Here is a 15,000-nt window from a genome sequence, read left to right as displayed (position 1 = left end):
GGTCTCCAGCGGTTATACTGTACTCCACTTTGCCGTTCAGCCCAGAGTCTTCGTCAGTGGCTCTGAGGGTCCAGACCCGGGGCCCCGGCTGGCCCTCCGTCACATCGAAGGGCCCCTCGTAGGCTCTGGGGAAGGTGGGCGTCACATCGTTCACATCCAGGACATTCACCAGCACCTACAGGGAAAGTGTTTCATATGACCACCGTCAGTAGTTGTTGGAAACTGTGTTGGTCATGGAGTCCTACTCTAACAACCCTGCTATCAGAATGTCTCCCGGAGTCAGTTTTAAGTACCTCAGAGTCCACATATCCGAGGACTTGACATGGACGACACACATTGACAGTGTTATCAAGAAGGCACGGCAACAGCAGCTGGGTAGCGCAGCGGACATTGCGCTCGTCACCAACGCAAGAGACACCGGGTTCGAATCCGGCTGTCGCCGTTGCCTCCGGCTTATGCCGGCCGTCATACTAACTCAATTGGCAGAGTTAGCGGGTGGGAAGTCGATGGGTGGTAGTCTGGTCGTTGTAAACAGCGACTCCTACAGGTCGGTTGGGGCGCCTGCACAGCAGAGACAGGAAAATGGCGGGGCAGTGTGAGCCTCCTACACGTTACTCCTCGCCAAATGAGAGTCCGCGCTGGCAGGTGAAAAGATGCGACTGGCTGCCTGCACATGTATCGGAGGGGACATGTGACAGGCTTATATCCTCCCTACAACCGGCCAGTGGGGGGCACATGCAAGCAACGTTCAAGACAGGGGAGGGGAGAATTGGCACGGCTAAATTGGGATGGGAGGAAAAAATTGAAAAAGGAGGAGAAAAAGTGAAAAAAAATAAAAGAAGGCACGGCAACGCCTCTACTTCCTTAGGCGCCTACGGAAGTTCCAAGTGAGTCAGAAGATCCTTAAGAACTTCTACTTGTGCACAATAGAGAGCATCCTGACTGGCAATATCACCTCCTGGTTTGGGAATAGCACCGCACAAGACCGTAGCAGACTACAGAGAGTGGCCCGTTCAGCCGAACGCACATTTGGAGGTGGGCTTCCCACTCTCCAAGACATTTACAACAAGCGGTGCATGGCCAAGGCTAAGATAATAATAAAAGACTCTAGTCACCCAAACAACTGCCTCTTTGAACTGCTGCGGTCAGGCAAGCGCTACCGGAGTCTCATGGCAAGCACAGAGAGACTCAGAAGGAGCTTCTATCCCCAGGCCATCAGGATGCTCAACGACAATAACACTATGTAACAAACCATCAAATACACTCACAGCACACACATCCACATGTACACACTCACTTTAAACAAACAACTCACTGCAGCACCCACTTTACCCACTTTAGACACCTAACACACTTTATATGTATTGGTAAAGAATTTGCACTACAACTCATACCTCATCACACCTTACTGTAAATTGTACCTCATCCCATTTCTGCATTGTACTGTATATTGTATTGTAACTCAGTTACTTTTCTACTCTGCATTGTATATTGTATATATGTACATTGAACACTTTTGTCTACATACTTGACTTCTATTTTATACTTATTACACTTATTTTATACTTATCTATTTTTATCTAGCACAATCTCTGGAGCAAAACAGAAAGAAGCATTTTATATAAAAGTATTCTGTATTTTTGTATGACAACTAATAAAGAAACTTGAAACTTGAGTCATGGTGTCCTACTCAAACAACCCTGCCACAGAAGGTCTCCTGGAGTCAGGGTGTCCTACTATTTTTTCTTTTTTTTTCTTGTCTTTTTCCCCCTCCTTTTTCCGATTTTTCTCCCATCCCACTGTTAGTCGTTATGCCAATTCCCAACCCCCTTCCTGGTTGTTGCGCACTCCCCCCCTACTGTCACATGTCTTCCTCCGACATACGTGCAGCCAGCCGGCAGCCAGCCTGGCAGCTCAGATTCTCACCGGGAGAGTGTAACGCGTGGAAGGTCGCACTACCTCTCTCCAGATCCTACCCTCGCTGTGCAGGCGCCCCGACCGAACTGTAGGGGTCGCTGTCCACAACGCCCAGGACCCACCCACGGCTTCCCTCCCCCTAACTCAGCCAAACAAGTTAGTATAGCGATCAGCCCGAGCCAAGGCAATGCTGACTCTCCGGGAGTCGAGACCGCAGCCTCTTGCATTGGTGACGAGCACAATCTCCGCTACGCCACCTGACCGCCCTAGGGTGTCCTACTCTTTAATAAATCTCTTGAATCTTGAATCTTGAATCTCTTCCATTAATTTGTGATGAGCTAGCCTAGCTTGCAGCCGGATAGCTTTTTACTGAACGCACAGAGAGGGAGTTGGTATCTATCCACTAGTCTGACTCTGGAGAAGATGGTAAGAGCATTTCCCATCATGTTGACGTGTTCCTTTAGTACTTATACTCCAGTCCTGACTCTTTGAGCACAAACTCTTTTTCCCTAAACTGCACGGACTACAGCGTGTGTAACGAATGACGTGTATCACACCGGTTAGGGTACCTTGTGTATACTGCACCTGTGTATACTGCACCTGTGTATACTGCACCTGTGTATACTGTACCTGTGTATACTGCACCTGTGTATACTGCACCTGTGTATACTGTACCTGTGTATACTGCACCTGTGTATTCTGCACCTGTGTATACTGTACCTTGTGTATACTGCACCTGTGTATACTGTACCTGTGTATACTGTACCTGTGTATACTGCACCTGTGTATTCTGCACCTGTGTATACTGCACCTGTGTATACTGCACCTGTGTATACTGTACCTGTGTATACTGCACCTGTGTATACTGCACCTGTGTATACTGCACCTGTGTATACTGCACCTGTGTATACTGTACCTTGTGTATACTGTACCTGTGTATACTGCACCTGTGTATACTGCACCTGTGTATACTGCACCTGTGTATACTGCACCTGTGTATACTGCACCTGTGTATACTGCACCTTGTGTATACTGCACCTGTGTATACTGCACCTGTGTATACTGTACCTTGTGTATACTGCACCTGTGTATACTGTACCTGTATATACTGTACCTTGTGTATACTGCACCTGTGTATACTGCACCTGTGTATACTGTACCTTGTGTATACTGTACCTGTGTATACTGCACCTGTGTATACTGCACCTGTGTATACTGCACCTGTGTATATTGTACCTGTGTATACTGCACCTGTGTATACTGCACCTGTGTATACTGCACCTGTGTATACTACTGTATACTTTACTAACTCATAGTATTTAGATTCTAGTGTTTATTGTAACCATATTTATTGCAATATATAATATAACTGAACTCATCTGCACCTTTGATCACACTGCCTACTTGCTCATATGCATATATTCAGAGTTTATTATATTGTTTACACTGCCTATTTAAACTTTTCTACTGTACTATAATTTGATCATTTGCCTGTATTTATGTATTCTACTATTACCCTGCCCATACCTGTACCTCCCCTCCCCCCTCCCCCATGCTGATATGATGCCTGAATTTCCCCAAGGGGATCAATAAAGGAATATCTTATCTTATCTTTCATCCACTGTGGCTTTGTTCAGGTGAGGGTTTTACTTTAAGACATTCTTCCATCATGGCCGCCAGCGGTCCCATGAGGTTAACGGTTAACCCTGTGAGAGATGGTCTGGTACCGTGGTACTGGAGGTCAAACGCAGGGCTGGGATTGGACACTGGTCTGTTGCCGTGACAACCAGCGCATAGTGACCATTGCTGATCTCGAAGTCCAGCTCCTTCACAGCGGTGATCCTCCCCTGGACACACACACACACACACACACACACACACACACACACACACACACACACACACACACACACACACACACACACACACACACACACATAGACATAGACAGGCACACACACACACACAGACACACACACACACATACATACACACACAAACACAGACATAGACAGACAGACAGACATACACACACACACACATACACACACACACACACACACATAGACACACACACACACGAAGACACACACACACATACACACACACACACATAGACAGACACACACACACACACACACACAAACACACACACACACACACACAGAAACCATAAATGCACACAATAACAAATTAAAGGTCAGTGTAGTGGCATCTTACACTTGATCGCAAAGCTTTATTACAAACCTAGCCAGGGTTTTAAATGATGTTGCCTCAATAATTAGATTAGATGAGATTAGATTAAAATGTGTGGTCATCATATATAGCACAAGTACAGTACAACGAAAAGAGTTTGGCCGCCATCAGCTCTATTTTCAATCTTTCAAAATGTTCAGTTGCTATCGCATGCACTTATTTGTGTTTCATTACACGTGTATGTGCATACTTACCAACAGTTCACCTGTTTTACTGCAACACTACTATCACCGACATCTAAGAAGGGAGATCCCCCCTTGAATGGCCCTTCTAATGTTTCTCTCCTCCACATTGCCTATGGTGCATTTTTTCCTATTGCTAGGTTTTAGTGAGTTTTTCAATACCTTGGCATGGGGTATGTCTGGGAGTGTTGCATTCAATTATTTAAAAATGTTTGGACTTCATGGTGTTTTTGTTTTGTTCTTGATTTATTGTGATGTTTCTTCTTGTTTAAAGAAGACGTGTCCGGCCCATGGGGACATTAACGTGTGTTGTCGGGCCTTACAAATACATTTGATTTGATTTTGATTTTCAGTATTAAGTCACATTATCAAAATGCACTGGCGAATATTTGTTCTGGTTTGAAGAAAGTCCTTAGAACGTGTTCCTTAATTAATGTAACTAAATCCAGATGAATGATCTTAAAACGTGTTCCTTAATGTAACTAAATCCAGATAAATGATCTTAAAACGTGTTATTTAATGTAACTAAAACCAGATAAATGATCTTAAAACGTGTTCTTTAATGTAACTATAACCAGATGAATGATTTTAAAACGTGCTTTCTCTTATTTTACTGTCTCATTAACCAGTCTCACAGTGTTGTGGTTGATCCGGAAGGTCTGAGCAGGTTGCCGTGGGCAATGGCGTAGCGCAGCGTGCCGTTGAGGCCCTCGTCCGGGTCGATGGCGGTAACCGTGGCGATGGTGGTGCCCACGGTGTCCGGTCCCTCGCTCAGCACTGTGACGTACTCCTCCTCAGGGAACTCTGGAGCATTGTCATTCTCATCCACTACATGGACATAGATGGTAGTGGACGTCTGGGGGAGGAGAGAGAGACAGAGAGAGAGAGAGAGAGAGAGAGAGAGAGAGAGAGAGAGAGAGAGAGAGAGAGAGAGAGAGAGAGAGAGAGAGAGACGAGAGAGAGAGGAGAGAGAGAGAGAGAGAGAGAGAGAGAGAGCGAGAGAGAGGGGGAGAGAGGAGGATTATCATACAATACATGTATACAATAATAATAATATTCCCAGGGGAACATGCCCCTCTGGTCATGTCATAACACTTTCCTTCCCAGGGCCCTCTAGTGGCATAATATAGCCATGCATGCTGGACTATAGTTATAGCTCCTAATAGGCCTTTAACCCCAATAGGGTCTTCATCACAGTACCATCCCTTTACCTCACATACCGGGCCATTATATTTTTGGAAAATCAATCGAGTGGGGTGTCTAAAATATGTGTTTTTTTGTGGGGAATTCAAATATGTGATTATTTCTCGGATCGGATAACTCTAACCTACATCATTTTGGATTTCAAAATGGCCGATTTTACCATTTTTCACTCCTTGGCCATACATGGATGCCAACATGAATCTGAAGGAAATCCTAACATGCAAGGTGTCTAAATTATGTGTTTCTTAATGGGGAATTAAAATATGAGTTCATTTTTGGCATAGGAAAACTCTAACCTACATCATTTTGGATTTCAAAATGGCAGATTTTACTATTTTGAACCCCATGGTTTATGTTTATTAAAGGATCCCCATTAGAGACCCATGAAAGAGCCTCTAGTCTTCCTGGGGTCCTAACCTAACATATAGCACCCTAACCTAACACCCTGCCCTAACATATAGCACCCTACCATAACCTAACATATAGCACCCTACCCTAACCCATAGCACCCTAACCTATAGCACCCTGCCCTAACATATAGCACCCTACCCTAACCTAACATATAGCACCCTAACCTAACATATAGCACCCTAACCTAACATATAGCACCCTATCCTAACATATAGCACCCTACCCTAACCTAACATATAGCACCCTAACCTAAAATATAGCACCCTACCCAAACCTATAGCACCCTAACCTAACATATAGCACCCTATCCTAACATATAGCACCCTACCCTAACCTATAGCACTCTACCCTAACCTAACATATAGCACCCTACCCTAACATATAGCACCCTACCCTAACCTAACCTATAGCACCCTACCCTAACATATAGCACCCTAACCTAACCTATAGCACCCTACCCTAACCTAACCTATAGCACCCTACCCTAACATATAGCACCCTACCCTAACATATAGCACCCTACCCTAACCTAACCTATAGCACCCTGCCCTAACATATAGCACCCTACCCTAACCTAACCTATAGCACCCTACCCTACCCTAACATATAGCACCCTACCCTAACATATAGCACCCTACCATAACATATAGCACCCTACCCTAACATATAGCACCCTACCCTAACATATAGCACCCTACCCTAACATATAGCACCCTACCCTAACATATAGCACCCTACCCTAACATATAGCACCCTACCCTAACATATAGCACCCTACCCTAACCTAACATATAGCACCCTACCCTAACATATAGCACCCTACCCTAACATATAGCACCCTGCCCTAACATATAGCACCCTGCCCTAACATATAGCACCCTACCCTAACATATAGCACCCTACCCTAACATATAGCACCCTGCCCTAACATATAGCACCCTGCCCTAACATATAGCACCCTAACCTAACATATAGCACCCTGCCCTAACATATAGCACCCTACCCTAACATATAGCACCCTACTCTAACCTAACATATAGCACCCTGCCCTAACATATAGCACCCTAACCTAACATATAGCACCCTGCCCTAACATATAGCACCCTACCCTAACATATAGCACCCTACCCTAACCTAACGTATAGCACCCTACCATAACATATAGCACCCTACCCTAACATATAGCACCCTACCCTAACCTAACGTATAGCACCCTACCATAACATATAGCACCCTACCCTAACCTAACGTATAGCACCCTACCATAACATATAGCACCCTACCCTAACATATAGCACCCTACCCTAACCTAACGTATAGCACCCTACCATAACATATAGCACCCTACCCTAACCTAACCTATAGCACCCTACCCTAACCTAACATATAGCACCCTACCATAACATATAGCACCCTACCCTAACCTAACGTATAGCACCCTACCATAACATATAGCACCCTACCCTAACCTAACGTATAGCACCCTAACCTAACCTATAGCACCCTACCCTAACCTAACATATAGCACCCTACCATAACATATAGCACCCTACCCTAACCTAACATATAGCACCCTACCCTAACCTAACCTATAGCACCCTACCCTAACCTAACATATAGCACCCTACCATAACATATAGCACCCTACCCTAACCTAACCTATAGCACCCTACCCTAACCTAACATATAGCACCCTACCATAACATATAGCACCCTACCCTAACCTATAGCACCCTACCCTAACCTAACATATAGCACCCTACCCTAACCTATAGCACCCTACCCTAACCTAACCTATAGCACCCTACCCTAACCTAACATATAGCACCCTACCCTAACCTATAGCACCCTACCCTAACCTAACATATAGCACCCTACCCTAACCTAACATATAGCACCCTACCCTAACCTATAGCACCCTACCCTAACCTAACATATAGCACCCTACCCTAACCTATAGCACCCTACCCTAACCTAACCTATAGCACCCTACCCTAACCTAACATATAGCACCCTACCCTAACCTATAGCACCCTACCCTAACCTAACATATAGCACCCTACCTTAACCTAACGTATAGCACCCTAACCTAACATATAGCACCCTACCTTAACCTAACATATAGCACCCTACCCTAACCTATAGCACCCTACCCTAACCTAACATATAGCACCCTACCCTAACCTATAGCACCCTACCCTAACCTAACATATAGCACCCTACCCTAACGCATCTATTCGAATACCAACCGGTTCATGCTTCCGCGTTCGCGTTTTGCGAATCTTATTGGCCACTGCCGTTTCTGGTGCGATCTGATTGGCCACTGACGTTTCTGGTCATGTGACATGTACGCCCAATCGCGTGACGCGCCCATTTCCGCCTCGACCAGCAGCAAACTACCTAACGCCTAGTTTATCACTGGTTAAGCTTAGGCGACTATTTTGAAGTTGGTTAAGGTTAGAGTTTGGAATCAGGGCTGGCGTTCTATCGCCCTGCTCTAAGACAAACTCTAACCTTAACCAACTTCGAAAGAGTGCCTAAGCTTAACCGGCGAAAGAATTTGCCGTCACACGATTGGTGTGACCAGAAACATCAGTGGCCAATCAGAGCGCAAAACGCGAACGCGGAAGCATGAACCGGTTGGTATTCGAATAGACGCTACCCTAACATAAATTATAGCACCCTACCTGGTACACTGGCATCACAGTAGCACTGAAAGGTAGGCTACAGACAGCTCAAAACAAATTAGTTAGAATGATTTTAAAACTCCATCCCAGGACTCACCTTACACAGACACATTTTAACAGCCTCAAGTGGCTCAGGGTTGAGGAGAGGGTCTCTCAATTAAAACTCAACATGATACACAGGATACTCTGGAATACTGTCCCTCAGTACCTCAGCGGATATTTTAACAGGGTAAGGGATGTACACAGACACGCCACCAGGGGGAGGAGTCCTACAGACATCGTCTCAGTGAGATGTAATAGAAAAATAGGCCAAAACTCATTCCTGTATTCAGCAGCAGTACTATGGAATAGCCTAGCAATGGAGTTGAAGTCCATAAGCCCCTTCTCCACTTTTAAATCAGTTATAAAGAGGTGGATCATAAGTAGCAGAAGCTGGGAGTAGTGAACAAAGGGTTTCTAATGTGTTATTCCTTTTTATTCTTTTATTGTCTATAAAATGGAATATTATTGTATGTATGCATGTATTATTGGTATTGCACAGTTGAACAATTTTATTGTAAGTTGTATGCAATATATCGCCCCCCCCTACCCCATCCCTGTTTTCACCCATGTGTATCCACAGACTCTGACCATGGTTTGTTTTTCTTGTTTTTCTTTTTTCTTTTTATACCACACATCCTTTTTTTTTAAACATTTATTTATTAGTCATCAAAGGTACAGTTGGATACATTACACATTGAATGGCATATTTTGTATTTTCGCCCTTCCCCCCCTCCCTCCTGGGTTCCCACATACATTACAAAATTAGATTCAAGGACTTTCTCAAAAAAGAGAATTAAAAAATAAAAGTGATACAGTTCACTTTTAAGTGCTGTTTTCTATAGCAAAAATTTATAATAATAATTAATAAAGAGTAAAGAATACACCTTTAGTCGGATCCAATATTTTATGGCTCAAAGCCAATCTCCAACAGTTAGCGCTACCTTGTGTCAAAATACAAGTATTTAGCATTTCAAGGACCTTGTACGAACCCTCCCCCCTCCCTCCCATTTTCCCTCCCCTATCTTGCCCAATCCTACAAATACACAACAGGAAAAATAGAACATACAAACACATATCTCTCTCACTCATCCTTCCTTCTCATTATCCTAATGTCTTTAGCTTGGCTATGTAACCAATAAAAGGGCCCCATACTATTTCAAACTTTTCACTAGACCCCCTTAGGTTGTGTTTGATTTTCTCCAGATTTAGAAAGAACATGAGATCTTTAGGGATGCTATACCACACATCCTGACATACAGACACTACAAACACCCACATCCACACACCACCAGTACATAAATCCACTGACACCAATGATGAAGGACCACAATGGAAACAAGCCTATGGTTTTATTGTGTTTATTTTAATCCTATTGGTAAATGGTGATATGTATACCTGTTCATCTTGTGTTCAAATGTATATGTGTTATTCCATTCTAAATCAATAAACTATTCTATCTATCTATCTACCCTAACATATAGCACCCTACCCTAACATATAGCACCCTACCCTAACATATAGCACCCTACCCTAACATATAGCACCCTACCCTAACATATAGCACCCTACCCTAACATATAGCACCCTACCCTAACATATAGCACCCTGCCCTAACATATAGCACCATACGCTAGAATATAGCACCCTACCCTAACATATATCACCCTACCCTAACATATAGCACCCTACCCTAAAGGTTATATAGCACCCTGCCCTAACATATAGCACCCTACCCTAACATATAGCACCCTACCCTAAAGGTTATATAGCACCCTGCCCTAACATATATCACCCTGCCTTAACATATAGCACCCTACCCTAACATATAGCACCCTACCCTAACCTAACATATAGCACCCTGCCCTAACATATAGCACCCTACCCTAACATATAGCACCCTACCCTAACCTAACATATAGCACCCTACCCTAACATATAGCACCCTGCCCTAACATATAGCACCCTACCCTAACATATAGCACCCTGCCCTAACATATAGCACCCTGCCCTAACATATAGCACCCTGCCCTAACATATATCACCCTACCCTAACATATAGCACCCTACCCTAACATATAGCACCCTAACCTAACATATAGCACCCTACCCTAACATATAGCACCCTACCCTAACATATAGCACCCTAACCTAACATATAGCACCCTACCCTAACATATAGCACCCTACCCTAACCTAAAGCACCCTACCCTAACCTAACATATAGCACCCTACCCTAACATATAGCACCCTACCCTAACCTAAATCACCCTACCCTAGCACATAGCACCCTACCCTAACCTATAGCACCCTGCCCTAACATATAGCACCCTACCCTAACCTAACATATAACACCCTAACCTAACATATAGCACCCTACCCTAACATATAGCACCCTACCCTAACCTAAAGCACCCTAACCTAACCTAACATATAGCACCCTAACCTAACCTAACCTATAGCACCCTACCCTAACATATAGCACCCTACCCTAACCTATAGCACCCTACCCTAACCTAACATATAGCACCCTGCCCTAACCTATAGCACCCTACCCTAACCTATAGCACCCTACCCTAACCTAACCTATAGCACCCTGCCCTAACCTATAGCACCCTACCCTAACCTAACATATAGCATGCACCCTACCCTAACATATAGCACCCTACCCTAACCTAACCTATAGCACCCTACCCTAACCTAACATATAGCATGCACCCTACCCTAACATATAGCACCCTACCCTAACCTAACCTATAGCACCCTACTCTACCCTACAGCAGCCTCAGGCTGACAGAGAAACATGCTGTATGTTACTCTTATCCAACAAAGACGGATACAGTTTCAATGAATGAGTTCATACAGGCTTCAAAAACACAGCAGAAGATAAGAGGACAGCGGCAGCTTAAGTAACTTAGAGTAGAGTACTAAGTAGAGCTTAAAGTAACTTAGAGTAGAGTACTAAGTAGAGCTTAAAGTAACTTAGAGTAGAGTACCAAGTAGAGCTTAACCTGCAGTGAGTCTCCTGCAGGGACCGAAACTAAAGCCCGCCGCCCGCCAGGGGCGGTCAGTTTTTACCTTTGGCGCTTGACACTTAGAGGGCTGCCCGCCGTGTGGCGTGTAGACGTGTAGTTCATAGCGATACTCTTATTTTGATTGTGCGAGTACAGATTATAGCCGTTCTCGTCTTTTTTTTCTCCGCCGCGAGATCGTTAAAAAACTACAAGTCCCACATTGCACTCAAGTCAACGGTCCAATCACAGTAGAGTGACGTGACTGGTTTCATGAGAAAGAAAGCAAATGACCAATCGGAAGCTCTCATTTGGCTTGTTTACTTCCTGAAACGCCACCATTGCGATATGCGGGCTGAGCTACCGTTACTGTTTAAACAATGACCCAGTCAACTATTCACTTTTAGTTTAATACATGACGAGGCATTGTCTAACGGTATCTAGCTGGCTAGCTACAGATAGCTGCTGATATCAACAAATGCTCCAGCAATAGTCGACTCGAGTGCATAATACCTCCGTTCCCTCGTTAGCTAGCTTAGCTAGCTCACGTTAGATCTTATCTGTCCCAGTAAACTAAATTGTCTTAACGTTATCTACCGGGCTAGCAGTAGCTACAGATAGCTCCTGATATCAATGTCTTATAACATTGATTGAATGCGTATTCTAGCTGAGGGCATGTTGAATGTGATTTGACAAAGGAACCGTAACGTTATAAATAGGGTCCAGCTGCATCGCCGGAGAATCCTTGCATGCTGAATGTAGGGTCTAGCTGAATATAGGGTCTAGCTGCAGGGCCGGATAATCCTTGCTGGAGCTGGAGGCTACTCAAGTATACACACAGACAGTGGAGCTGTTTGCAGATAGCAAGCATTTTGACTTATTGCGTGGTGGCGATGTCTCGCAGATAATACAACTACAAGTATGATTATATAATATATATTTTATTTCAATAATTTTTGTATATAATATATATATATATATATATAATTTTTTTAATCAAAAAAAATTTGGCAGGTAAGAAATATGCTTGGCGGGTAGACTCTTCCCATCTACCCGCCACTGGCCGGTGAGTCAAAAAGTTAATTTCGCTTTTCGTTTTTGAGGACTGCATACTTTTTTTTGCAAACCAAAACAACATACTTTATACTTATAGCACATGCGGGGCGGCTACGTGGCGTAGTGGGCAAGGCGCTCGCCACGAAATCTGGAGACGCTGGGCTTGCCTGTTCGAGCCCAGCGCTCCACATTTGCTTTCAGTTTAGCTGGTCGTCCGTACTAATACACATTGGCCGTATTAGGGGGTGGGAAACTGATGGGTGGGGATCGGGCGTTGTGGACAGCGACTCCTACAGGTCGGTTGGTGCGCCTGCGCAGTAGAATCAGGAAGTGTCGGGGGCAGCGTGAGCCTCCCACGCGTTACTCCTCGCCACTGAGAGATCGAGCTGCGCAGGTGAAAAGATGCGACTGCTGTTACCTCAAGTACCGGAGGGGACTTGTGCTATGTATGACTTAGTCCACATTGCAGCCGGCTTGTGGGAGGCAAGAAACAGCGTTCGTGACAGGGGAGGGTTGAATTGGATGATACGAAATTGGGATGGGAGAAAATATAGAAAAATGGGAGAAAAAGTGGATAAAAAAAAATACTTATAGCACATCCATGGGCCTGGGCCCTCATTTATCAACGTTGCGTACGCACAGATATGTGCGTAACCCCTGCGTACGATCATTTCTAAGCAAAGTGTGGGACTTATCAATTTGAACTTGTGCTTGACTTTGTGCCCTATATATACGCACAGCTCGGAGCATGCGTAGCTGGCGCCCGGTGGTAGAATATTGAATATTGCACCGCGGAAATAAGCTTCCGTGCATTAGTTTCAACAATGACGTGTTCAACTTCTGTATGAACCGTAATTCATTATAGTTCATTGTAAGATAGCGACAGTGTAATTATAACGGGCTCACGCGCGAACAAGAGGTTGGCCTGCCTGCTTGTATGGCACGGGGGGCAGACGCAGAACACCCACCTCCAAACGCGATTAAATATTGTTTCAAATAAAAAGCGACATACTATTATTTTGTGTCATGTTTCCAAATAAGATTGGCCACAACGAAATGCTTTCTACTTCAATTTGTTGGTTAGAATAGATTACCTCGCTCCGTTGAAACTTCACTGAGACTAAAAGTAAAAGACAGTATTTTTTTTGTGAGCTCCGCGCACAGACGTGATAATAATAATAATAATAATAATAATAATAATAATAATAATAATAATAATAATAATAATAATAATAATAATAATATTTATATAGCACCTTTCAAGAGACCCAAGGTCGCTTTACATAGATAGGGGGGGGGGGGGAATAACAAAGTAATAAACATAGTGGACAGACACAACATATAAATATGATGATGGGATTCAAGTTCGCGTTTTTATTGATCACATATGGCAGGCTATACATAGGCTACATGGCACGGTCCATCGTGATATTGTAGATGGATCGAGTAATAGACTGTTATTACTGTACCACCCATATAGCTGTCAAAGCTCCATCACAAATGCAGTTATGTGAATAGAAAGGGATTCCACTGTCGTTGCTGCCGGGAGGAAAGGCATGCTGCATGTTTTCAATTCATTAAATAAAACTGATTTTTTGCAAGGGTTTATGACTGTCATACAAATAATCAACCAACTACATACTGTAACTTTTCAGTGCACGTTCTTATTTACATTGTGACAACAGCCTTGTGAGCTCCCACACACAGACAAGATGGAATTCAAGTTCATGTTTGTATTGATCACATATAGGCAGGCTACACATGGCGTATAGGCTACATCATACATGGCAGTGAGATTCATTGTTCCTGTATATGCTCTTGTATATTGTTTATATAGGCTACCTAATACCGACATCAAAATAGATTGTATGCCTCTAGGAAAATTTACGGAAAATCCGTCGCGATTTGGAATAAAATTGAGGAGAACTTTAATCCCTGGGTATTAATCGAACAAAACGGAAAAAGGCAGTCATATTCCAGCACGGTCTTTATTAGTTAATATGGTCTTTAAGTTAATAGATATCATATCCGACATCACCGTACGTGTACGTGTCTGTCAGCCTGTCACGTATTTCTCCATAACACGCTTCCCTCAGCTTAGTCCACTTTTCCACATTTCATGGGGGTGTGCCATTACCGTATATGGTTAATTATGGGCGGTGCTATATGCAAATACGTAAAACCGTTGCACGAGCTGCAGCGTAGGATCAAAGTGATATTTATCAAGACAGGTGTGCG

The 15,000-nt window shown here is 43.8% G+C and overlaps 1 protein-coding gene across 1 annotated transcript in view; it reads right to left on the bottom strand.

Moving 5' to 3' along the window:
- The window catches only part of cdh23 (cadherin-related 23), a gene marked incomplete at both ends in the record, with an annotated part of 775,072 nt that overhangs the window by 24,444 nt on the left and 735,628 nt on the right, over positions 1-15,000 (bottom strand). Inside the window, 4 exon segments of the mRNA XM_084321844.1 lie at positions 1-175; positions 3,645-3,764; positions 4,991-5,019; positions 5,022-5,211. The exon segment at positions 1-175 is cut by the window's left edge and continues 6 nt beyond it. Coding sequence (XP_084177970.1) covers positions 1-175; positions 3,645-3,764; positions 4,991-5,019; positions 5,022-5,211 — 514 coding nt within the window.

This window comes from Notolepis coatsorum (assembly GCF_963971535.1).
Source record: "Notolepis coatsorum genome assembly, chromosome: 9".
In the NCBI taxonomy this organism is placed as follows: Eukaryota; Metazoa; Chordata; class Actinopteri; order Aulopiformes; family Paralepididae; genus Notolepis; species Notolepis coatsorum.
Note: the sequence above shows the minus strand (reverse complement) of the source record. Positions and strands in the feature narration are given on the sequence as shown.